General features: G+C 48.1%; 1 protein-coding gene across 1 annotated transcript in view; it reads right to left on the bottom strand.

The window, feature by feature from the left end:
- Positions 1-27234, bottom strand: part of TOP1 (DNA topoisomerase I) — a 352777-nt gene that overhangs the window by 49355 nt on the left and 276188 nt on the right. The window contains exon 19 of the mRNA XM_069243787.1: positions 14842-14936. Within this exon, the coding sequence (XP_069099888.1) occupies positions 14842-14936 (95 nt within the window). The remainder of the gene's footprint in view (positions 1-14841; positions 14937-27234) is intronic.

The following is a 27234-nucleotide window of genomic DNA, read 5'->3' as shown; positions in this document are numbered from 1 at the left end:
GAGACCGTGAGTAACCAAAGTTGTCCCCCCTGAGCCCCCACAGCGACGCCTGCAGAGGGAATCCCGAGGCTCCCCCTGACCGCGACTGCCTGAACTCCATTTCCCGACGGCTGGAAAAGACCCTCCACCTGCAGCCCCCAGCACCTAAAGGAACGGAACTCCTGTGCAGGAGTGACCCCCAGGAGGCCCTCTCCCTTGCCCAGGTGGTGGCTACCCCGAGGAGCCCCCCCCCTTGCCTGCCTGCAACGCTGAAGAGATCCCTTGATCTCTCATTGAAAACCATTGTAAAGCTGACTTGTCCCCCCAGTGCCCTACAAAAACCCCCCTGGTCTGCCCTCCGAAGACGCGGGTACTTACCTGCTGGTAGACCGGAACCGGGGCACCCCCTTCTCTCCATTGAAGCCTATGTGTTTTGGGCACCTCTTTGACCTCTGCACCTGACCGGCCCTGAGCTGCTGGTGTGGTAACTTTGGGGTTGCTCTGAACCCCCAACGGTGGGCTACCTTGGACCCAAACCTGAGACTTGTAAGTGATTTACTTACCTGACAAAACTAACAAAAACATACCTCCCCCAGGAACTGTGAAAATTGCACTAAGTGTCCACTTTTAAAACAGCTTATTGTGTTTTATGTAAAAAGTATACATGCTAATGTAATGATTCAAAGTTCCTAAAGTACTTACCTGCAATACCTTTCAAATGAGATATTACATGTAGAATTTGAACCTGTGGTTCTTAAAATAAACTAAGAAAATATATTTTTCTATAACAAAACCTATTGGCTGGATTTGTCTCTGAGTGTGTGTACCTCATTTATTGCCTGTGTGTATGTACAACAAATGCTTAACACTACTCCTTGGGTAAGCCTACTGCTCGACCACACTACCACAAATAGAGCATTAGTATTATCTCTTTTTGCCACTATCTTACCTCTAAGGGGAACCCTTGGACTCTGTGCATACTATTCCTTACTTTGAAATCGTGCATACAGAGCCAACTTCCTACAGCCACCCATTAGGAGCCCATGCAAAGTGTGCGTGAAAAGGGTGAATGCACCTTTTTCACCTTAGGTCACTGCACCAGGTCACTATAAGACATCCCTGTAGCAGGCCTTCCTAACCGAGAGGGCAGGGTATAAGTACCCGTGTGAAGGCACCCCTGCACTAGCAGAGGTGCCCCCACGTACTCCAGTTCCATTTTGATGGACTTCATGAGTGCGGTGACACCATTTTACATGTGAACTGGACATAGGTCACTACCTGTCTAGCTACATAATGGTAACCTAGGCATGCTTAGTATCTAATGCCAGTATTGGAAATACAATACCATGCACTTTGGGGGCTCCTTAGAGGATCCCTAGCACTGCTACTACCAGTCTTCCAGAGTTTTCCAGGCAGTCCAAGCTGCTGCCACCCCTCAGACAGGTTTCTATCCTCCTGCTGCTGCTTGAGCAGCTCAAGCCCAGGAAGGCAGAACAAAGGATTTCCTTTGGGAGACGGGGGTAACAAACTCTCCCTTTAGAAATAGGTGTTACATGGCTTGGGAGGGGTAGCCTCCCCAAGCCATTGGTATGCTTTGAAGGGCACATTTGGTGCCCTCCGTGCATAAATTAGTTTACACCGATTCAGGGACCTCCAGTCCCTGCTCTGGCATGAAACTGGAAAATGGAAAGGGGACTGGCCACTCCAGTGTCCATCACCACCCCAGGGGTGGTACCAAGAGCTCCACCGGAGGGTATCTGGGTTCTGCCATCTTGAATCCTAGGTTGGCAGGGACCCCTGATGAGCATCTGAGTGGCCAGGTCAGGCAGGTGACATCAGAGCCCCCTTTTGATAGGTGGTCACCTGGCTACGTGAGCAATCCCCCTTCCGGGGCTATTTAGGGTCTCTCTTGGCTTGCAAGATTCCAGCAGGACTCTTCTGCAACCTCCACTTCGACTTCTAGCCACTGGAACCGCGACTGGGCCCTCCAGGAACCGACAATCTGCCTCCACGAAGACTCTTCTAGCAACATTGTTTCCACGGCTCCTGCAACAGTTCCCTGGCTGTGCATCCTCTGAGGGCAGCAAGTCTGCATGAGAAGAAAGAAGGAATCTTCCTTTGAGTGAAGGAGTCACAACCCTGCATCCGCAGGGACCTGCTGTAATGACAACCGGCTGCATGGCTCCGATCTCATCTCAAGCTGCGTGGATCCTGCATCTGAGAGCATAGAAGGCCAGCACTTACCCCAGAATTTAACAATTAGTTCCTCATGAAAAGTCACAAGTTCCTGACTAACGTGTCACACCAGATTCTCCATAAAGATACTGGGCAATTCATTTAGCAGGCTCTGGTCCACAAGAAAGGGTGTGGGGTAATGAATGGGGACCCTAGCCTCATTGTCAAAGGGACGTTTTAAACACGAGGTGAGGGAGGGGGGGGGAGAAATTGTGCGTTTACACAATCAAAGCCATAAATACAAACTAAATTTTATACTGAGGCAGCTTCACAGGTTATATTAAAGCACGCTAACCAATAACACTGGACAAAATGGAAATGGATTTTAAGAAATTCGTAGGACAGTTTATTGGTTTATGGCCCTGAAAGGAGTTTGTGATTTTATTACAAATTGTTCATTTTAGTGATCTTAGTCAAAATCAAGGGATTAAAACTTCACCAAGAAACTTATGTGAACACCACCAATGGACTATGTGATAAAATTCGAAAATAGGGCGTTTTGTTTGCCAGTAACATGGCCAATACTATAGAAGATTAGTGGACTGCTTTACACAGCAAGGTAGGACAAAGGTTGTTAAGGTGCTCTAAAAGTTCTCTAAATGTGTAGATACGTTAGCCATACTTTTGACAATACAGCCAATGCCACTGTATGGCACACTGCATTTCCTTAGTGCCCAGTAAACATACTGCTAGTTTCCGTAATTCGTTGAACGAATTAATGAAAAAAGGGTTAGTATAGCGCAGCAGTCACTCCCAAAGGAGCATCCTCGAGCTGAGCAGGCAATTAGTGTGATTCAAACTAAAAAAGTTAAACCCTAAATCAGATCATGGGCGTGTAACAGTTTAATGGGCAGACCAAAAATCCAGTGTAAGGAAATGCCTCCTTGGCATGGTTACCCCCTGACTTTTTGCCTTTGCTGATGCTATGTTTTGAATTGAGTGTGCTGAGGCCTGCTAACCAGGCCCCAGCACCAGTGTTCTTTCCCTAACCTGTACTTTTGATTCCACAATTGGCACACCCTGGCACCCAGATAAGTCCCTTGTAACTGGTACCTCTGGTACCAAGGGCCCTGATGCCAGGGAAGGTCTCTAAGGGCTGCAGCATGTATTATGCCACCCTAGAGACCCCTCACCCAAAACAGAGACACTGCTTACCAGCTTGTGTGTGCTAGTGAGAACAAAATGAGTAAGTCGACATGGCACTCCCCTCAGGGTGCCATGCCAGCCTCTCACTGCCTATGCAGTATAGGTAAGACACCCCTCTAGCAGGCCTTACAGCCCTAAGGCAGGGTGCACTATACCATAGGTGAGGGTACCAGTGCATGAGCACTGTGCCCCTACAGTGTCCAAGCAAAACCTTAGACATTGTAAGTGCGGGGTAGCCATAAGAGTATATATGGTCTGGGAGTCTGTTTTACACGAACTCCACAGCACCATAATGGCTACACTGAAAACTGGGAAGTTTGGTATCAAACTTCTCAGCACAATAAATGCACACTGATGCCAGTGTACATTTTATTGTAAAATACACCACAGAGGGCACCTTAGAGGTGCCCCCTGAAACTTAACCGACTATCTGTGTAGGCTGACTGGTTCCAGCAGCCTGCCACACTAGAGACATGTTGCTGGCCCCATGGGGAGAGTGCCTTTGTCACTCTGAGGCCAGTAACAAAGCCTGCACTGGGTGGAGATGCTAACACCTCCCCCAGGCAGGAGCTGTAACACCTGGCGGTGAGCCTCAAAGGCTCACCCCTTTGTCACAGCACCGCAGGACACTCCAGCTAGTGGAGTTGCCCGCCCCCTCCAGCCCCGGCCCCCACTTTTGGCGGCAAGGCCGGAGAAAATAATGAGAATAACAAGGAGTCACCACTGGCCAGTCAGGACAGCCCCTAAGGTGTCCTGAGCTGAGGTGACTAACTTTTAGAAATCCTCCATCTTGCAGATGGAGGATTCCCCCAATAGGATTAGGGATGTGACCCCCTCCCCTTGGGAGGAGGCACAAAGAGGGTGTACCCACCCTCAGGGCTAGTAGCCATTGGCTACTAACCCCCCAGACCTAAACACGCCCTTAAATGAAAATGTCACTTACCCAGTGTACATCTGTTCGTGGCATCAGTCGCAGTAGATTCGCATGTTCTGCAATAGCTCGCCATCTGGTGTTGGGCCGGAGTGTTACAAGTTGTTTTTCTTCGAAGAAGTCTTTCGAGTCACGGGACCGAGTGACTCCTCCTTTTGTCTCCATTGCGCATGGGCGTCGACTCCATCCTCGATTGTTTTTCCCCGCAGAGGGTGAGGTAGGAGTTGAATTGTAGTAATAGTGCCCATGCAATGGAGTGACTAAGTATGCACTTATTTAAGGTTGAGATGATACATATATAAATAATTGAAGGTAACTTCCAAACTGCTACAGGCTCCCGGGGAGGCGGGTGGGCACATGCGAATCTACTGCGACTGATGCCACGAACAGATGTACACTGGGTAAGTGACATTTTCAGTTCGATGGCATCTGTCGCTGTAGATACGCATGTTCTGCAATAGACTAGTAAGCAGTTATTTCCCCAAAAGCGGTGGATCAGCCTGTAGGAGTGGAAGTAGTCTGAAATAATGTCCTTAATACAGCTTGACCTACTGTGGCTTGTTGTGCGGATAACACGTCTACACAGTAGTGCTTGGTGAATGTGTGAGGCGTAGACCATGTGGCTGCCTTACATATTTCTTGCATTGGGATGTTTCCTAGAAAGGCCATGGTAGCACCTTTTTTTCTGGTTGAGTGTGCCCTTGGTGTAATGGGCAGCTGTCGTTTAGCTTTAAGGTAGCAGATTTGGATGCATTTAACTATCCATCTGGCTATACCTTGTTTTGAAATTGGGTTTCCTGCATGAGGTTTTTGAAATGCAATAAAGAGTTGTTTAGTCTTTCTGATGTTCTTTGTTCTGTCAATGTAATACATTAATGCTCTTTTGACATCTAATGTATGTAGTGCCCTTTCAGCTACGGTATCTGGCTGTGGAAAGAACACCGGAAGTTCCACTGTTTGATTTAGATGGAACGGTGAAATAACCTTTGGCAAAAATTTAGGATTGGTCCTTAGGACGACTTTATTTTTGTGTAGTTGTATAAAAGGTTCCTGTATAGTAAACGCCTGAATCTCGCTTACTCTTCTCAGGGAAGTAATGGCGATGAGAAATGCCACCTTCCAGGTTAGGAACTGTATGTCGCAGGAGTGCATGGGTTCAAAAGGTGGACCCATAAGTCTAGTTAGGACAACATTTAGGTTCCATGAAGGAACAGGTAGTGTTCTTGGTGGTATAATTCTCCTAAGGCCCTCCATGAATGCTTTAATGACTGGTATTTTATATAGGGAAGTTGAATAGGTAGTCTGCAGGTATGCAGATATTGCTGCAAGGTGAATCTTAATGGAAGAGAAAGCTAGGTTAGATTTTTGTAAGTGAAGCAAGTAACCCACTACATGTTCTGGAGTTGTGTGTAATGGTTGTATTTGATTAATATGGCAGTAGCAAACAAACCTCTTCCATTTACTTGCATAGCAGTGCCTGGTGGATGGCCTTCTTGCTTGTTTTATGACTTCCATACATTCTTGGGTAAGTTGTAAGTGCCCGAATTCTAGGATTTCAGGAGCCAGATTGCTAGATTCAGCGATGCTGGATCTGGGTGTCTGATCTTTTGGTTGTGCTGTGTCAACAGATCTGGCCTGTTGGGCAATTTGATGCAGGGTACCACTGATAGGTCTAGCAGCGTTGTGTACCAGGGTTGCCTTGCCCAAGTTGGTGCTATCAATATGAGTTTGAGTTTGCTTTGACTGAGTTTGTTTACCAGGTAAGGAAGGAGAGGGAGAGGAGGAAAAGCGTAAGCAAATATCCCTGACCAGTTCATCCATAGGGCATTGCCTTGGGATTGTTTGTGTGGGTATCTGGATGCGAAGTTTTGGCATTTTGCGTTCTCCCTTGTCGCAAACAAGTCTATCTGAGGTGTTCCCCAGAGTTTGAAATAAGTGTTCAGTATTTGGGGGTGAATTTCCCATTCGTGGACCTGTTGGTGATCTCGAGAGAGATTGTCTGCGAGTTGATTTTGTATCCCTGGTATAAACTGTGCAATTAGGCGAATTTGGTTGTGAATTGCCCAATGCCAAATTTTTTGTGCTAACATGCTTAACTGCGTGGAGTGCGTCCCTCCCTGCTTGTTTAGATAATACATTGTTGTCATGTTGTCTGTTTTGACGAGAATGTATTTGTGAACTATTATTGGTTGGAAAGCTTTTAGTGCTTGAAAAACTGCAAGAAGTTCTAGGTGATTGATATGCAGTTTTGTTTGATGTACGTTCCATTGTCCTTGTATGCTGTGTTGATCGAGGTGTGCTCCCCACCCTGTCATGGAAGCATCTGTTGTTATTACGTATTGTGGCACTGGGTCTTGAAAAGGCCGCCCCTTGTTTAAATTTATGTTGTTCCACCACAGAAGCGAGAGGTAAGTTTGGCGGTCTATTAACACCAGATCTAGAAGGTGACCCTGTGCTTGAGACCACTGTGATGCTAGGCATTGTTGTAAGGGCCTCATGTGCAGTCTTGCGTTTGGGACAATGGCTATGCATGATGACATCATGCCTAGGAGTTGTAATACCATCTTTGCTTGTATCTTTTGTGTTGGATACATGCGTTGTATGATGGTGTTGAAATTTTGAATTCTTTGTGGACTTGGAGTGGCTACTCCCTTTGATGTGTCTATTATGGCTCCCAGGTATTGTTGTACCTTGCGTGGCCGAATCTTGGATTTTGTGAAATTGACGGTGAACCCTAGTTTGAAGAGGGTTTGTATGATATGATTTGTGTGATTTGAGCACTCTATTAACGAATGGGCCTTGATTAGCCAGTCGTCTAGATATGGGAACACATGTATTTGCTGCCTTCTGATGTGTGCAGCGACTACCGCTAGACATTTGGTAAAGACTCTTGGTGCGGTTGTTAATCCGAAAAGCAGTACCTTGAATTGGTAATGTATTCCTTTGAATACAAACCTTAGGTATTTCCTGTGCGATGGGTGAATTGGTATATGGAAATAAGCATCCTTGAGGTCTAAAGTTGCCATGTAGTCGTGCAGCTTTAGCAATGGCAATACTTCTTGTAGTGTGACCATGTGGAAGTGGTCTGATTTGATGAAAGTGTTGACTACTCTGAGGTCTAGGATTGGTCTCAGTGTTTTGTCCTTCTTTGGTATCAGAAAGTACAGTGAGTAAACTCCTGTGTTTATTTGTGTGTTTGGCACTAATTCGATTGCATTCTTTTGCAATAGTGCCTGCACTTCTATCTCTAGGAGATTGGAATGGTGTGTTGTTAAATTTTGTGCTTTTGGTGGTATGTTTGGAGGGAACTGTAGAAATTCTATGCAGTAACCATGTTGGATAATTGCTAGAACCCAAGTGTCTGTAGTGATTTTCTCCCATGCTCTGTAATAATGACCTATTCGTCCCCCCACTGGTGTTGTGTGGAGGGGGTGAGTGACATGTGAGTCACTGTTTAGTAGTAGGGGTTTTGGGGCTTTGGAATCTTCCTCTATTTCTAGGGAATTGCCCTCCTCTATATTGTCCCCGAAAACCTCCTCTATACTGTCCTTGGTAACTGGACGGTGTGGCTTGTGAGGTGCTGGCTTGTGTGCTTTGACCCCGAAACCCCCCTCGAAAGGGCGGTTTACGGAATGAGCTGTAATTCCCTCTGCTCTGCGGGGAGTAGAGTGCGCCCATGGCTTTGGCAGTGTCCGTATCTTTTTTGAGTTTCTCAATCGCTGTGTCCACTTCTGGACCGAACAGTTCTTTTTCATTAAAAGGCATATTGAGAACTGCTTGTTGAATCTCTGGTTTAAATCCAGACGTTCGGAGCCATGCATGCCTTCTGATAGTTACAGATGTATTAATTGTCCGTGCAGCTGTATCTGCAGCGTCCATGGAGGAGCGGATCTGGTTGTTGGAGATGGCCTGTCCCTCCTCAACCACTTGTTTTGCCCTATTTTGGAAGTCTTTGGGCAGATGTTCAATGAGATGTTGCATCTCGTCCCAGTGGGCTCTGTCATAGCGCGCAAGTAGTGCCTGGGAGTTCGCGATGCGCCACTGGTTTGCAGCTTGTGCTGCGACTCTTTTACCAGCTGCATCAAACTTGCGGCTTTCTTTATCTGGGGGTGGTGCATCTCCAGATGTGTGAGAGTTGGCCCTTTTCCTAGCTGCTCCTACAACAACAGAGTCTGGTGGCAGCTGTGTTGTGATGAAAGCCGGGTCTGTAGGAGGCGGCTTATACTTTTTTTCCACCCTTGGTGTGATTGCCCTACTTTTGACCGGGTCCTTAAATATGTCTTTTGCGTGCCGGAGCATACCAGGGAGCATAGGCAGGCTTTGGTAGGAGCTGTGGGTGGAGGAGAGTGTGTTGAACAGGAAATCATCCTCGACCTGTTCTGAGTGGAGGCTTACGTTGTGAAATTGTGCTGCTCTAGCCACCACCTGAGAGTACGCGGTGCTGTCTTCTGGTGGAGATGGTTTTGTAGGGTATGCCTCTGGGCTGTTATCTGACACTGGGGCGTCGTATAGGTCCCATGCGTCCTGGTCTTGGTCACCCTGGCTCATGGTGGTGTGAGCTGGGGAGTGTGATGGCGTTTGTGCTGGTGAAACGTTAATCACGGGCGGAGGAGAGGGTGGTGGTGTAACTCTTTTCACCACTTTTGGTTGTGGTGCTTGTTCCGTCTGGAACTCCAACCTTCTCTTTCTCCTAATGGGGGGAAGGGTGCTTATTTTTCCTGTCCCCTGCTGAATGAAGATACGCTTTTGCGTATGGTCCGCATCCGTTGCTTGTAGCTCTTCCTCAAACCTATGCTTCTGCATTTGGGAGGTTAGCGAGTGCTCTTCTGTATAAGAGCCTGAAGCTGGGTCGCTTGCAGTTTGTTTCGGCGTCGAAACTGTGTCTGCGTGTTTTTTCGGCTCCGAGGTGACTTTTTTCCTTTTCGGGGCCGAAACCTCTCGGCGTCGATCTGTTTCGGTGCCGCTGTCTCGGCGTCGAGCCGTGTCCACACCGGCATCTCGGTGTCGAGGCTTGTCTCCAGCACTTTCTCGGTCCCGAGAAGGCTGCGTGCCGGTGTCTCGACCGGAGTCGGACGATCTCGGCACTGTTTTGGCCTTTTTCGGTGCCGACGGTCGGTCACCGAATTTATGGGTGGAGCCATGGCCTGGTGGCAGTGGCGTCCCCTGGGCCTTGTAAATGTTTCTTTGTGTGGTTTTCGACGTCTTACTCACGGTTTGTGTATCGTCGAATCCTTCGGAGTCTGAGTCTTGGATCGAGAAGGTACCTTCCTCTTCCTGTTCCTCGAACTCCCGTCGGGCTGTCGGTGCGGACGCCATTTGAAGTCTTCTGGCTCGACGGTCTCGGAGTGTTTTTCTGGACCGGAACGCACGACAGGCCTCGCAGGTGTCTTCGCTGTGCTCAGGTGACAGGCACAGGTTGCAGACCAAGTGTTGGTCTGTGTAGGGGTATTTATTGTGGCATTTGGGGCAGAAACGGAACGGGGTCCGTTCCATCGGCGTTCTTCAGCACGCGGTCGGGCCGACCAGGCCCCGACGGAGGATCGCAAAATTACCCCGAAGGGCACCGGAGCTCTTCGATCTTCGATGCGGTGTTGAATGTAGGTATGCCGATCCCGAACGCAACAATACCGACGAAAATCTTCCGAAATTAACTATTTTTTCTGTTCCGAAACTCGGAGCGACAGGAACACGTCCGAACCCGATGGCGGAAAAAAAACAATCGAGGATGGAGTCGACGCCCATGCGCAATGGAGACAAAAGGAGGAGTCACTCGGTCCCGTGACTCGAAAGACTTCTTCGAAGAAAAACAACTTGTAACACTCCGGCCCAACACCAGATGGCGAGCTATTGCAGAACATGCGTATCTACAGCGACAGATGCCATCGAACTTTAGTATTTAAGGGCTCTCCCTGAACCTAGAAACTAGATTCCTGCAACTACAAGAAGAAGGACTGCCTAGCTGAAAACCCCTGCAGAGGAAGACCAGAAGACAACAACTGCCTTGGCTCCAGAAACTCACCGGCCTGTCTCCTGCCTTCCAAAGAACTCTGCTCCAGCGACGCCTTCCAAAGGGACCAGCGACCTCTGAATCCTCTGAGGACTGCCCTACTTCGACGACGACAAGAAACTCCCGAGGACAGCGGACCTGCTCCAAAAAGACTGCAACTTTATCCAAAGGAGCAGCTTTAAAGAACCCTGCAATCTCCCCGCAAGAAGCGTGAGACTTGCAACACTGCACCCGGCGACCCCGACTCGGCTGGTGGAGAACCAACACCTCAGGGAGGACCCCCGGACTACTCTACCACTGTGAGTACCAAAACCTGTCCCCCCTGAGCCCCCACAGCGCCGCCTGCAGAGGGAATCCCGAGGCTTCCCCTGACCGCGACTCTCTGAAACCTAAGTCCCGACGCCTGGAAAAGACCCTGCACCCGCAGCCCCCAGGACCTGAAGGACCGGACTTTCACTGCAGAAGTGACCCCCAGGAGTCCCTCTCCCTTGCCCAAGTGGAGGTTTCCCCGAGGAAGCCCCCCCTTGCCTGCCTGCAGCACTGAAGAGATCCCTTGATCTCTCATCGACTTCCATTGCGAACCCAACGCTTGTTCTAACACTGCACCCGGCCGCCCCCGCGCTGCTGAGGGTGAAATTTCTGTGTGGGCTTGTTTCCCCCCCGGTGCCCTACAAAACCCCCCTGGTCTGCCCTCCGAAGACGCGGGTACTTACCTGCTGGCAGACTGGAACCGGGGCACCCCCTTCTCTCCATTGAAGCCTATGCGTTTTGGGCACCACTTTGAACTCTGCACCTGACCGGCCCTGAGCTGCTGGTGTGGTAACTTTGGGGTTGCTCTGAACCCCCAACGGTGGGCTACCTTGGACCAAGAACTGAACCCTGTAAGTGTCGTACTTACCTGGTAAAACTAACAAAAACTTACCTCCCCCAGGAACTGTGAAAATTGCACTAAGTGTCCACTTTTAAAATAGCTATTTGTGAATAACTTGAAAAGTATACATGCAATTGAAATGATTCAAAGTTCCTAATGTACTTACCTGCAATACCTTTCAAACAAGATATTACATGTTAAATTTGAACCTGTGGTTCTTAAAATAAACTAAGAAAAGATATTTTTCTATACAAAACCTATTGGCTGGATTTGTCTCTGAGTGTGTGTACCTCATTTATTGTCTATGTGTATGTACAACAAATGCTTAACACTACTCCTTGGATAAGCCTACTGCTCGACCACACTACCACAAAATAGAGCATTAGTATTATCTCTTTTTACCACTAATTTACCTCTAAGGGGAACCCTTGGACTCTGTGCATGCTATTCCTTACTTTGAAATAGCACATACAGAGCCAACTTCCTACATCCAGGTTTTAAGCTGTTTTTCTAAAGCTTCTCTCAGGTTCAGTCTCACAAAGATGTGACGGCCTGCAATTCCATGCCTTGGCTCCTCAGACTGAACAATTTACTCCATTAGTTTTGCGTCTGAATGTAGGAACCTTAATGACATTCGCCTCAGACACCCTCAATGGACGTGCTGGAACATAATGGGAGAATCTAGTAACTAGATACTCTGGTCCCAAGGCTCTGTATACTAATAGAAGTATCTTAAAAAGTAGTCTTTTGTGAACTGGTAGCCAGTGAAAGGTTCTCAGGGTGCCGGACGCCAAAGCCCGAAGAGGGAGTTTCAGGACCAATCTAGCTGCGGCATGTTGGACTACCTGGAGCTTCTGAATAGTGCCTTTACAAGATCCGGCATATAGGCTATTACAGGGGGTCAAACATAGTATCAGGGCGGGTAACAACGATTTTCGTAGCAGCAAGTGGAAGAAAGTCAAGGAACTTTGAGAGCTTTCATGAGGCCAAAGCAAGTGCCAGCTACAGTGGATGCTTGAAGCAGAAACGAAGGGGCTGAGTCCCATTTGATCCCTACATTTCTGGCCACCTGGATAGGGGCAGGGTAAGCAGGGTAGTGGAGGGCCACCAGAGAATGGGGTCAAAGGTGTTTGAGTTTCCAAAAAGCGTAGTATCAGTTTCATGGGTGTTGTATTTCAGATGGTTAGCTTGCATCCACCAAGTAATTTCCTTCGGAAACATTTGAAATTTATCTCCAAGCCCAAAGAGGCTTTACCTAGGACAGCATAATTTGCGTGTTGTCAACATAGGAAGCGACAGCAATGCCACATAAGTGTAATTAGGGGGGGCAGTATAGATGTTAAACAAAGCTGGGCTTAATGAGGAGCTCTGCGGCACACCCTGTATTGACAGTTTTTTCCAATGAGAAAAAGGAACCTAGCATGACAGTTTGTTTACGATTAGATAAGAATGATTTAATCCATGCTAGAGCTAAATGCGAAATGCGAAATACCACAATCACGAGCTTATTGCAGCAGTATGTCACGTGAACAGTATCAATCGCTGCAGGTAAATCTAATAAAAATCAACAGCATTTGTACCCGAATCCACCATCATTTTAAGCGTCTGATGCTTCAAACAAAGCTGCCTCGGTGTCTCGACCGTGTGTGTCGAACGTCGGATTGTTTCGGGTGCAAAATATTAGCTTGCTCTAAAAACAGGAGTTGTGAATTAGCCAGTTTTTCAAGCTTTTCACTTATAGCTGTCAGTAGGGAAATGGGAAGCAGATTAGAAAGTGTTTTTTGGAAGAGGTTTCATTACCGCTAATTTTCAGTCATCAGGGACTGTGGCTGTAGACCGAAAGGAGCTCAAAATGTAATTACAGGATTAATACAATCTGCCACTTTATGAAGAATGCGAGGGGGCAGGGATCAAAAGGGAATCCAGAGTTACATGTCGGGATCACTTGATAGGATTGAGCAAGGTTGATTTTTCAGAAAACTTGTAAGGAGGGTCAGGACAGAACAGGATCGCTATCTGACCTACTCTAAACCGTTGGACTATCAAATGGCATCTGTATTGGTCGATTTTCTTCCATCAAAGGTAATCAGAGATGTTGTTACATAAGGTTTGAAAAGGTGGTTTATCTCTGCTGATCGCTGCACAAATGAATTGTCAATTTTGAATATATCCTGCGCATTGCCCATCAACGAAGAAAAATATGTTTTTACCAAGCTTGATTCAGGCACGATATTTTCAATGCTTTTTTTAAACTTGGTTAGGTCCTTGGTCAAGTAAGCCTTCCTCCGTTTTTTTATCAAAATGCTTATAATTGCGGTGTGACTCAACTAAGGATTGGAAACAGCAAGAGGTTGATGGCCAAGTTTTTTTAAAACGTTTTTTACAGGGACTCAAGAGGCAAGTTTATCAATAACTTTGGAGACCGGTATTAAATACGAGTCCCTTTGCTGCTATATCCCCTATGAGGCTCTGGGTGTTAAAGGAAAAATCCTGTATCATGTTAGGGTTAGATGAATGTTTAGTCCATTGACAAACGTTATTCGGGCGAGGTTTGGATTTACAGTATGTCGATTCAAACCCCAAACTTAAATGGTTAGATTAGGACGATTGGTAAAAACTCCATCCAGTGAGTGACCAGCGTTATCGGTAGCTGTAGTAATCAATTGCCAAAGGCCCAGAAAGTAGTGTCAATAAGACTGGATGCCTCAGTGCTAGCTTTGGATTCAAAAATTAAAATCTCCAACTAAAGTGAAGTTTGCATAATTTAAGATCGGGGGAGCAATGGCATCCCCTAAAGAGGGCAAAAGATGGCACAATGCCAGGGATGGCAACAAACAAGACCACTTGCAAAGGTGGATAAAGGGTTAATCTTGATGCAGAAACCAGGGCTTTCTGCTCCCTCCATGGCCTCCAACTCAAACATTTGGCATTGGAACATTCCAAAAAACAACTGCCAGGCCTCCACCACGCCAATGAGTATCTTTTCTGATAACTGTGTAGTCCAGTGGTAGGGCTTGTGCAGTATCAGGATTTCAAGCATTATTGAGTCATGATTCAGTAATGAACAGGAAAGTCTAGCTGGGTCTCACTGAGCAAGTCATATTTCTTCAGAGTGTTTGCTTAGTGACCTATAACGGGAACATTATCAACTAGTACAGAAGGCATACCAATGCTCGCTCTGCAATTAATACAGGATAATAGGCCTTCAAAAGTTTGAGGAAATATCAAATTGCAACATTTAATGTTTTTAAGCTGTTTTAAGGATTCTATGGTAATTTGCTTGTGGAGGTAAAGCAGCATGGCTGGCACTGGTTGCGTTCAGATGCAGACTGGCTTGCTTTTGGCTCTCCTTCAACACACCCACTGCATCGTTCCTATTAAACAGAGTGAGCTCAAAAAATGACTAGAGCACCAACCAAAAAATACGGCCGCTCAAGTTGGGCTCAAGGAAGTCAAAATTCAAAGTGATCTGTACAAAAGGCGGCCTTAATACAAATGTCCCCTTTAATTGAGAGAATAATCTTTATAAACCAAAGTTAATAGAATAATGGATCACACTCTTGACTACTTTAACAGTGCTAGAATAGAAAATAACACTGCTTGATCAGTTTTCATAAACAGTCTGAAAAATGTCATCTGTTGAGCTGGTCAATTTAACGCAAATTAACTCACTTTTTTGTCCTCTCATCTTTTCGGGCTTTGGCATCTGCTTTGGCACTTTTCAGCTCCCTCCTTGCTTCAGTGAGCTGCTCTTTCTTAGCATCAATCTGAGAAATATAATGGAGCAAGCTTTATATATTTTTATTTATTTTTTAAACCTGACAATCATAAGCTTGTTTAGACAATGAACTAAGGTGATCACGGAGTATACAGTCAAGAAGAAACTCGTCACATGGGAACTCGACACATCCAAAGCCCCACACAATTCTTGACTATTAGTTGTAAGAGAAAACACTGGCTACCTTTAAGGTCAGAATGACCATTACCAACCATTGCAGTCAATAACAAGCACAGACATATCATGTCTTCTGCGTACCACAAACATCCCCTGTTTTCTACTTGAAAAAGTAGACATCCATGGTAAACAGCAGGCTGCATTAAGTCAGAAAAGGAGGCACTATTACATCCTACATATTTCCAACAGGCAGGAAGAGCTCACATCTGTAGGAGGTTGGCTCTGTATGTGCTATTTCAAAGTAAGGAATAGCATGCACAGAGTCCAAGGGTTCCCCTTAGAGGTAAAATAGTGGTAAAAATAGATAATACTAATGCTCTATTTTGTGGTAGTGTGGTCGAGCAGTAGGCTTATCCAAGGAGTAGTGTTAAGCATTTGTTGCACATACACATAGACAATAAATGAGGTACACACACTCAGAGACAAATCCAGCCAATAGGTTTTTGTATAGAAAAATATCTTTTCTTAGTTTATTTTAAGAACCACAGGTTCAAATTCTACATGTAATATCTCATTCGAAAGGTATTGCAGGTAAGTACTTTAGGAACTTCAAATCATCAAAATTGCATGTATACTTTTCAAGTTATTCACAAATAGCTGTTTTAAAAGTGGACACTTAGTGCAATTTTCACAGTTCCTAGGGGAGGTAAGTATTTGTTAGGTTAACCAGGTAAGTAAAACACTTACAGGGCTTAGTTCTTGGTCCAAGGTAGCCCACCGTTGGGGGTTCAGAGCAACCCCAAAGTCACCACACCAGCAGCTCAGGGCCGGTCAGGTGCAGAGTTCAAAGTGGTGCCCAAAACGCATAGGCTAGAATGGAGAGAAGGGGGTGCCCCGGTTCCGGTCTGTTTGCAGGTAAGTACCCGCGTCTTCGGAGGGCAGACCAGGGGGGTTTTGTAGGGCACCGGGGGGGACACAAGCCCACACAGAAATTTCACCCTCAGCGGCACGGGGGCGGCCGGGTGCAGTGTAGAAACGAGCGTCGGGTTCGCAATGTTAGTCTATGAGAGATCTCGGGATCTCTTCAGCGCTGCAGGCAGGCAAGGGGGGGATTCCTCGGGGAAACCTCCACTTGGACAAGGGAGAGGGACTCCTGGGGGTCACTTCTCCAGTGAAAGTCCGGTCCTTCAGGTCCTGGGGGCTGCGGGTGCAGGGTCTCTCCCAGGCGTCGGGACTTTAGGTTCAAAGAGTCGCGGTCAGGGGAAGCCTCGGGATTCCCTCTGCAGGCGGCGCTGTGGGGGCTCAGGGGGGACAGGTTTTGGTACTCACAGTATCAGAGTAGTCCTGGGGTCCCTCCTGAGGTGTCGGATCTCCACCAGCCGAGTCGGGGTCGCCGGGTGCAGTGTTGCAAGTCTCACGCTTCTTGCGGGGAGCTTGCAGGGTTCTTTAAAGCTGCTGGAAACAAAGTTGCAGCTTTTCTTGGAGCAGGTCCGCTGTCCTCGGGAGTTTCTTGTCTTTTCGAAGCAGGGGCAGTCCTCAGAGGATGTCGAGGTCGCTGGTCCCTTTGGAAGGCGTCGCTGGAGCAGGATCTTTGGAAGGCAGGAGACAGGCCGGTGAGTTTCTGGAGCCAAGGCAGTTGTCGTCTTCTGGTCTTCCTCTGCAGGGGTTTTCAGCTAGGCAGTCCTTCTTCTTGTAGTTGCAGGAATCTAATTTTCTAGGGTTCAGGGTAGCCCTTAAATACTAAATTTAAGGGCGTGTTTAGGTCTGGGGGGTTAGTAGCCAATGGCTACTAGCCCTGAGGGTGGGTACACCCTCTTTGTGCCTCCTCCCAAGGGGAGGGGGTCACAATCCTAACCCTATTGGGGGAATCCTCCATCTGCAAGATGGAGGATTTCTAAAAGTCAGAGTCACCTCAGCTCAGGACACCTTAGGGGCTGTCCTGACTGGCCAGTGACTCCTCCTTGTTGCTTTCTTTGTTCCCTCCAGCCTTGCCGCCAAAAGTGGGGGCCGTGGCCGGAGGGGGCGGGCAACTCCACTAAGCTGGAGTGCCCTGCTGGGCTGTGACAAAGGGGTGAGCCTTTGAGGCTCACCGCCAGGTGTCACAGCTCCTGTCTGGGGGAGGTGTTAGCATCTCCACCCAGTGCAGGCTTTGTTACTGGCCTCAGAGTGACAAAGGCACTCTCCCCATGGGGCCAGCAACATGTCTCTAGTGTGGCAGGCTGCTGGAACCAGTCAGCCTACACAGATAGTTGGTTAAGTTTCAGGGGGCACCTCTAAGGTGCCCTCTGTGGTGTATTTTACAATAAAATGTACACTGGCATCAGTGTGCATTTATTGTGCTGAGAAGTTTGATACCAAACTTCCCAGTTTTCAGTGTAGCCATTATGGTGCTGTGGAGTTCGTGTAAAACAGACTCCCAGACCATATACTCTTAGGGCTACCCTGCACTTACAATGTCTAAGGTTTTGTTTAGACACTGTAGGGGCACTGTGCTCATGCACTGGTACCCTCACCTATGGTATAGTGCACCCTGCCTTAGGGCTGTAAGGCCTGCTAGAGGGGTGTCTTACCTATACTGCATAGGCAGTGAGAGGCTGGCATGGCACCCTGAGGGGAGTGCCATGTCGACTTACTCATTTTGTTCTCACTAGCACACACAGGCTTGTAAGCAGTGTGTCTGTGCTGAGTGAGGGGTCTCTAGGGTGGCATAAGACATGCTGCAGCCCTTAGAGACCTTTCTTGGCATCAGGGCCCTTGGTACTAGAAGTACCAGTTACAAGGGACTTATCTGAATGCCAGGGTGTGCCAATTGTGAATACAATGGTACATTTTAGGTGAAGGAACACTGGTGCTGGGGCCTGGTTAGCAGGGTCCCAGCACACTTCTCAGTCAAGTCAGCATCAGTATCAGGCAAAAAGTGGGGGGGTAACTGCAACAGGGAGCCATTTCTTTACAACATCTAAATAAAAGGAGACAGTAATTTGGCAAATAGTTTCCTTGCTTTAAGCACAAGTTTTTTGTGAGGACTAACAAAAAAAAAAAAACAGGTGATAAAGGTATTCACCTGTGAAACCAATCTTCTGCATATGGAGCCAGTGTTTCTAGTCGGTCACACTGGAAGCATGGCTTCCAGCGCAACGGGAGTTGACCTCTGATGAGGGCCAGTTCCAGGACCTAAGGGTTAGGTGCGGGCGCCTCAGTGATGCCACATCAGAAGTAACCATTACGTCCGTGGCGACCAAGAGGTTAATACGCATGTACTATACTTACTTGCAAACTGAATCTTGAGGTTCCAGAAATAAAGTAACAAAACATTTTGGCATATAAAAACAATTGGTCTGGAGTTATTTGTTGTGTACACAGGCAATAAATGAAGTACACACGATGACTGTTTTGCACTACCCTCTGATAAGCCTAACCTGCTCAACCACACTACCACAAAAGGGAGCATAAGTATTCTCTACTTCAGCCTCTGGGTTCTCTGCACACTATGGAAAATGTCACTTACCCAGTGTATATCTGTTCGTGGCATTAGTTGCTGCAGATTCACATGCTGTGCACATTCCGCCATCTGGTGTTGGGCTCCGAGTGTTACAAGTTGTTTTTCTTCGAAGAAGTCTTTCGAGTCACGAGATCGAGGGACTCCTCCCATTTCGGCTCCATTGCACATGGGCGTCAACTCCATCTTAGATTGTTTTCCCCGCAGAGGGTGAGGTAGTAGTTGTGTATACTAGTAATAGTGCCCATGCAATGGGGTGAATATGTATGTACCTAATGTAGTTTAAAGTTATGTATTTACAAATTTACAAATGTTCAAGATCAACTTCTAAACGGCTACAGGCTCCCGGAGAGGCGGGTGGGCGCATGTGAATCTGCAGCAACTAATGCCACGAACAGATGTACACTGGGTAAGTGACATTTTCCGTTCGATGGCATGTGTAGCTGCAGATACACATGCTGTGCATAGACTAGTAAGCAGTTATCTCCCCAAAAGCGGTGGCTTAGCCTGTAGGAGTTGAAGTTGTTTGAAACAATGTTCGTAGTACTGCTTGGCTGTAAGGAAATGCCTCCTTGGCATGGTTGCCCCCTGACTTTTTGCCTTTGCTGATGCTATGTTTACAATTGAAAGTGTGCTGAGGCCTGCTAACCAGGCCCCAGCACCAGTGTTCTTTCCCTAACCTGTACTTTTGTATCCACAATTGGCAGACCCTGGCATCCAGATAAGTCCCTTGTAACTGGTACTTCTGGTACCAAGGGCCCTGATGCCAAGGAAGGTCTCTAAGGGCTGCAGCATGTCTTATGCCACCCTGGAGACCTCTCACTCAGCACAGACACACTGCTTGCCAGCTTGTGTGTGCTAGTGAGGACAAAACGAGTAAGTCGACATGGCACTCCCCTCAGGGTGCCATGCCAGCCTCTCACTGCCTATGCAGTATAGGTAAGACACCCCTCTAGCAGGCCTTACAGCCCTAAGGCAGGGTGCACTATACCATAGGTGAGGGTACCAGTGCATGAGCATGGTACCCCTACAGTGTCTAAACAAAACCTTAGACATTGTAAGTGCAGGGTAGCCATAAGAGTATATGGTCTGGGAGTCTGTCAAACACGAACTCCACAGCACCATAATGGCTACACTGAAAACTGGGAAGTTTGGTATCAAACTTCTCAGCACAATAAATGCACACTGATGCCAGTGTACATTTTATTGTAAAATACACCACAGAGGGCACCTTAGAGGTGCCCCCTGAAACTTAACCGACTATCTGTGTAGGCTGACTAGTGTTAGCAGCCTGCCACAAACCGAGACATGTTGCTGGCCCCATGGGGAGAGTGCCTTTGTCACTCTGAGGCCAGTAACAAAGCCTGCACTGGGTGGAGATGCTAACACCTCCCCCAGACAGGAGTTGTCACACCTGGCGGTGAGCCTCAAAGGCTCACCTCCTTTGTGCCAACCCAGCAGGACACTCCAGCTAGTGGAGTTGCCCGCCCCCTCCGGCCAGGCCCCACTTTTGGCGGCAAGGCCGGAGAAAATAATGAGAAAAACAAGGAGGAGTCACTGGCCAGTCAGGACAGCCCCTAAGGTGTCCTGAGCTGAGGTGACTCTAACTTTTAGAAATCCTCCATCTTGCAGATGGAGGATTCCCCCAATAGGGTTAGGATTGTGACCCCCTCCCCTTGGGAGGAGGCACAAAGAGGGTGTACCCACCCTCAGGGCTAGTAGCCATTGGCTACTAACCCCCCAGACCTAAACACGCCCTTAAATTTAGTATTTAAGGGCTACCCTGAACCCTAGAAAATTAGATTCCTGCAACTACAAGAAGAAGGACTGCCTAGCTGAAAAACCCCTGCAGAGGAAGACCAGAAGACGACAACTGCCTTGGCTCCAGAAACTCACCGGCCTGTCTCCTGCCTTCCAAAGATCCTGCTCCAGCGACGCCTTCCAAAGGGACCAGCGACCTCGACATCCTCTGAGGACTGCCCCTGCTTCGAAAAGACAAGAAACTCCCGAGGACAGCGGACCTGCTCCAAGAAAAGCTGCAACTTTGTTTCCAGCAGCTTTAAAGAACCCTGCAAGCTCCCCGCAAGAAGCGTGAGACTTGCAACACTGCACCCGGCGACCCCGACTCGGCTGGTGGCGATCCAACACCTCAGGAGGGACCCCAGGACTACTCTAAGACTGTGAGTACCAAGACCTGTCCCCCCTGAGCCCCCACAGCGCCGCCTGCAGAGGGAATCCCGAGGCTTCCCCTGACCGCGACTCTTTGAATCCAAAGTCCCGACACCTGGGAGAGACCCTGCACCCGCAGCCCCCAGGACCTGAAGGACCGGACTTTCACTGGAGAAGTGACCCCCAGGAGTCCCCCTCCCTTGCCCAAGTGGAGGTTTCCCCGAGGAACCCCCCCCTTGCCTGCCTGCAGCGCTGAAGAGATCCCGAGATCTCTCATAGACTAACATTGCGAACCCGACGCTTGTTTCTACACTGCACCCGGCCGCCCCCGCGCCGCTGAGGGTGAAATTTCTGTGTGGACTTGTGTCCCCCCCGGTGCCCTACAAAACCCCCCTGGTCTGCCCTCCGAAGACGCGGGTACTTACCTGCAAGCAGACCGGAACCGGGGCACCCCCTTCTCTCCATTCTAGCCTATGTGTTTTGGGCACCACTTTGAACTCTGCACCTGACCGGCCCTGAGCTGCTGGTGTGGTGACTTTGGGGTTGCTCTGAACCCCCAACGGTGGGCTACCTTGGACCAAGAACTGAGCCCTGTAAGTGTCTTACTTACCTGGTTAACCTAACAAATACTTACCTCCCCTAGGAACTGTGAAAATTGCACTAAGTGTCCACTTTTAAAACAGCTATTTGTGAATAACTTGAAAAGTATACATGCAATTTTGATGATTTGAAGTTCCTAAAGTACTTACCTGCAATACCTTTCGAATGAGATATTACATGTAGAATTTGAACCTGTGGTTCTTAAAATAAACTAAGAAAAGATATTTTTCTATACAAAACCTATTGGCTGGATTTGTCTCTGAGTGTGTGTACCTCATTTATTGTCTATGTGTATGTACAACAAATGCTTAACACTACTCCTTGGATAAGCCTATTGCTCGACCACACTACCACAAAATAGAGCATTAGTATTATCTATTTTTACCACTAGTTTACCTCTAAGGGGAACCCTTGGACTCTGTGCATGCTATTCCTTACTTTGAAATAGCACATACAGAGCCAACTTCCTACATTGGCCTACTGTGGCTTGTTGTGCCATTAACACATCTACACAGTAGTGTTTGGTAAATGTATGAGGCATAGACCATGTAGCTTCCTTACATATTTCGGTCATTGGAATATTTCCTAGAAAGGCCATGGTAGAACCTCTTTTTCTAGTTGTGTGCCTTTGGTGTAATAGGCAGTTCTCTTTTTGCTTAAAGATAACAGGTTTGAATGCATTTAACTATCCATCTAGCAATGCCTTTTTTAGAAATTGGATTTCCTGTATGAGGTTTTTGGAAAGCAATAAATAATTGTTTTGTTTTTCGAATAAGTTTTGTTCTGTCAATGTAGTACATTAACGCTCTTTTGATGTCTAATGTATGTAGTGCTCTTTCAGCTACAGAATCTGGCTGTGGAAAGAACACTGGTAAATCTACTGTTTGATTTAAGTGGAACGGTGATATGACTTTTGGTAAAAAAGTTTGATTTGTCCGTAGAACTACTTTATGCTTGTGTATTTGAATACATGGTTCCTGTAGGAAGTTGGCTCTGTATGTGCTATTTCAAAGTAAGGAATAGCATGCACAGAGTCCAAGGGTTCCCCTTAGAGGTAAAATAGTGGTAAAAATAGATAATACTAATGCTCTATTTTGTGGTAGTGTGGTCGAGCAGTAGGCTTATCCAAGGAGTAGTGTTAAGCATTTGTTGTACATACACATAGACAATAAATGAGGTACACACACTCAGAGACAAATCCAGCCAATAGGTTTTTGTATAGAAAAATATCTTTTCTTAGTTTATTTTAAGAACCACAGGTTCAAATTCTACATGTAATATCTCATTCGAAAGGTATTGCAGGTAAGTACTTTAGGAACTTCAAATCATCAAAATTGCATGTATACTTTTCAAGTTATTCACAAATAGCTGTTTTAAAAGTGGACACTTAGTGCAATTTTCACAGTTCCTAGGGGAGGTAAGTATTTGTTAGGTTAACCAGGTAAGTAAGACACTTACAGGGCTTAGTTCTTGGTCCAAGGTAGCCCACCGTTGGGGGTTCAGAGCAACCCCAAAGTCACCACACCAGCAGCTCAGGGCCGGTCAGGTGCAGAGTTCAAAGTGGTGCCCAAAACACATAGGCTAGAATGGAGAGAAGGGGGTGCCCCGGTTCCGGTCTGCTTGCAGGTAAGTACCCGCGTCTTCGGAGGGCAGACCAGGGGGGTTTTGTAGGGCACCGGGGGGGGACACAAGCCCACACAGAAATTTCACCCTCAGCGGCGCGGGGGCGGCCGGGTGCAGTGTAGGAACAAGCGTCGGGTTCGCAATGTTAGTCTATGAGAGATCTCGGGATCTCTTCAGCGCTGCAGGCAGGCAAGGGGGGGGTTCCTCGGGGAAACCTCCACTTGGGCAAGGGAGAGGGACTCCTGGGGGTCACTTCTCCAGTGAAAGTCCGGTCCTTCAGGTCCTGGGGGCTGCGGGTGCAGGGTCTCTCCCAGGCGTCGGGACTTTAGGTTCAAAGAGTCGCGGTCAGGGGAAGCCTCGGGATTCCCTCTGCAGGCGGCGCTGTGGGGGCTCAGGGGGGACAGGTTTTGGTACTCACAGTATCAGAGTAGTCCTGGGGTCCCTCCTGAGGTGTTGGATCGCCACCAGCCGAGTCGGGGTCGCCGGTTGCAGTGTTGCAAGTCTCACGCTTCTTGCGGGGAGCTTGCAGGGTTCTTTAAAGCTGCTGGAAACAAAGTTGCAGCTTTTCTTGGAGCAGGTCCGCTGTCCTCGGGAGTTTCTTGTCTTTTCGAAGCAGGGGCAGTCCTCAGAGGATGTCGAGGTCGCTGGTCCCTTTGGAAGGCGTCGCTGGAGCAGGGTCTTTGGAAGGCAGGAGACAGGCCGGTGAGTTTCTGGAGCCAAGGCAGTTGTCGTCTTCTGGTCTTCCGCTGCAGGGGTTTTCAGCTGGGCAGTCCTTCTTGTAGTTGCAGGAATCTAGTTTCTAGGTTCAGGGAGAGCCCTTAAATACTAAATTTAAGGGCGTGTTTAGGTCTGGGGGGTTAGTAGCCAATGGCTACTAGCCCTGAGGGTGGGTACACCCTCTTTGTGCCTCCTCCCAAGGGGAGGAGGTCACAATCCTAACCCTATTGGGGGAATCCTCCATCTGCAAGATGGAGGATTTCTAAAAGTCAGAGTCACCTCAGCTCAGGACACCTTAGGGGCTGTCCTGACTGGCCAGTGACTCCTCCTTGTTGCTTTCTTTGTTCCCTCCAGCCTTGCCGCCAAAAGTGGGGGCCGTGGCCGGAGGGGGCGGGCAACTCCACTAAGCTGGAGTGCCCTGCTGGGCTGTGACAAAGGGGTGAGCCTTTGAGGCTCACCGCCAGGTGTCACAGCTCCTGCCTGGGGGAGGTGTTAGCATCTCCACCCAGTGCAGGCTTTGTTACTGGCCTCAGAGTGACAAAGGCACTCTCCCCATGGGGCCAGCAACATGTCTCTGGTGTGGCAGGCTGCTGGAACTAGTCAGCCTACACAGACAGTCGGTTAAGTTTCAGGGGGCACCTCTAAGGTGCCCTCTGTGGTGTATTTTACACTAAAATGTACACTGGCATCAGTGTGCATTTATTGTGCTGAGAAGTTTGATACCAAACTTCCCAGTTTTCAGTGTAGCCATTATGGTGCTGTGGAGTTCGTGTTTGACAGACTCCCAGACCATATACTCTTATGGCTACCCTGCACTTACAATGTCTAAGGTTTTGTTTAGACACTGTAGGGGTACCATGCTCATGCACTGGTACCCTCACCTATGGTATAGTGCACCCTGCCTTAGGGCTGTAAGGCCTGCTAGAGGGGTGTCTTACCTATACTGCATAGGCAGTGAGAGGCTGGCATGGCACCCTGAGGGGAGTGCCATGTCGACTTACTCATTTTGTTCTCACTAGCACACACAGGCTTGTAAGCAGTGTGTCTGTGCTGAGTGAGGGGTCTCTAGGGTGGCATAAGACATGCTGCAGCCCTTAGAGACCTTCCTTGGCATCAGGGCCCTTGGTACTAGAAGTACCAGTTACAAGGGACTTATCTGAATGCCAGGGTGTGCCAATTGTGGATACAATGGTACATTTTAGGTGAAGGAACACTGGTGCTGGGGCCTGGTTAGCAGGGTCCCAGCACTCTTCTTAGTCAAGTCAGCATCAGTATCAGGCAAAAAGTGGGGGGTAACTGCAACAGGGAGCCATTTCTTTACACAAGCCCCCCCCAGCCCACAGGCCAGGAGACTCAGCCAACGCTGGAAGAGTCTTCCTAGTCTGTCAGGCGAGGAAGAGTAGAGGAAATGGCTGGTTTGTTGCAGGGCCTACTCTGCCTTACATCCTCCTGTTCAGGTCATTCCCTCTGGGGAACTGACCCACTTCCACAGTGATAGGACCTAGTCTGAACTGCCTCTTGTCTGTGCTTTTTATGTCTTCACCCATTCTCTCTATTTTGAGGTCAGAGGTATCCACCTCTGCTAATCTTCTCTTAGCCAGGGTCACCCCTAGCTTACCCAAAGAGGTTACCCAGAGCTGGAGTAACCCCACCATGACCAACAGGGTCAGGGGGCCTAACTTGTTATTTGGCATGTGGTCAGACCACCAGGCCAAGGATAGTGCAGCCATAAAGGCTAACACCCAGCAGAGGCCACTGACAGCTGTCAGTGCCCAGAACCACACCTTTAGCTCTTCACCTACAAGGGAAGGGGCTAAGTTACAGGCTTCTTTGGGTTCAGGGTGCCTGTCTGCTGTATTAGAGTGGGGGGTCACCACATTTTGTAGTAAACACCCTTCTTCCACTCTTTCTTCTGTTAGCTGAGGAGCCACCCACTCAGGCTTAACAGTTGCCTGACTAGCCAGGACTTCTTGTGGGTCAGGTTGGACTTTATCAGAGCCATTTTTGGAGTTCTCCCCTACTGGAGCAGAATCTCCTTGGCTTGCTGGAACCTTGGCTAAAGGTTGTCCACCTTTCCTACTCTGTTTCCTTTTCTTTTTCTTCTGGGGCCTACTTGCATTTACTGCAGAGGCAGGACTTCCAGAATCCTTGGGAGAGGACTGGCACTGGACCAGTCCCTCTCTTGGGCTCTGACTAACCTCTGGGTAGTCATTTCCAAGGAGACAATCAAGGGGGAGGTCTGTACTGACTACTACCCTTCTCCAGCTAAGAGTGCCACCCACTTCTATGGGTACTAAAGCCACAGGCCTCTTAGTGACCCTGTCTAGGCTAACTCTTACCCTGGCAGTCTCACCTGGGATGTACTGGTTTGAGAGCACCAGCCTGTCATGCACAATAGTGTGACTGGCACAAGTGTCTCTCAGGGCAGTGGTTGGGATTCCATTCACCAGTAGGTGGTGGAAGTGTCTACTTCCCTCTGGAATCTCCAACTCACCTGTTGGGCCCTGTTTCCAGTTGAAGGCTAGGAAGACCTCCTCATCTGAGGAGTCATCTCCCATGGCTACACTGGTTACCCCTGGAATTTTGTTCTGGGGTTTGTTTTTGGGACAAGAAGTGTCCTTGGTGTGGTGCCCAGACTGTTTACAGTTGTGGCACCATGCCTTAGTGGCATCCCAGTTCTTACCCTGGTACCCACCTTTGTTTTGGGTTGTGTCTTGGGGCCCACCCACCTGTTCTGGTTTTTGGGGGCCTACAGAGGACTCTTTTTCTTTGGTTCTAGTGTCACCCACTTTATCCTGGGGAGTTTTTGTAACCCCTTTCTTTTGGTCACCCCCAGTGGAAGTTTTGGTTACCCTAGTCTTGACCCAGTGGTCTGCCTTCTTTCCCAATTCTTGGGGAGAAATTGGACCTAGGTCTACCAGATACTGATGCAACTTTTCATTGAAGCAGTTACTTAAAATGTGTTCTTTCATAAACAAATTATAAAGCCCAACATAGTCACACACTTCATTTCCAGTTAACCAACCATCTAGTGTTTTTACTGAGTAGTCTACAAAATCAACCCAGGTCTGGCTCGAGGATTTTTGAGCCCCCCTGAATCTAATTCTATACTCCTCAGTGGAGAATCCAAAGCCCTCAATCAGGGTACCCTTCATGAGGTCATAAGATTCTGCATCTTTTCCAGAGAGTGTGAGGAGTCTATCCCTACACTTTCCAGTGAACATTTCCCAAAGGAGAGCACCCCAGTGAGATCTGTTTACTTTTCTGGTTACACAAGCCCTCTCAAAAGCTGTGAACCATTTGGTGATGTCATCACCATCTTCATATTTTGTTACAATCCCTTTGGGGATTTTTAGGATGTCAGGGGAATCTCTGACCCTATTTAAGTTGCTGCCACCATCGATGGGACCTAGGCCCATCTCTTTTCTTTCCCTTTCTATGGCTAGGAGCTGCTTTTCCAAAGCCAATCTTTTGACCATCCTGGCTAACAGGGGGTCATCTTCACTGGAGTTATCCTCAGTGATTTCAGAGGTGTTGGTCTCTCCTGTGAGGGAACCAGCAT

Source organism: Pleurodeles waltl, chromosome 7 (genome assembly GCF_031143425.1).
Source record: "Pleurodeles waltl isolate 20211129_DDA chromosome 7, aPleWal1.hap1.20221129, whole genome shotgun sequence".
Taxonomy (NCBI): Eukaryota; Metazoa; Chordata; class Amphibia; order Caudata; family Salamandridae; genus Pleurodeles; species Pleurodeles waltl.
The sequence above is the reverse complement of the archived record's forward strand: the minus strand, read 5'-3'. Positions and strand labels throughout refer to the sequence as shown.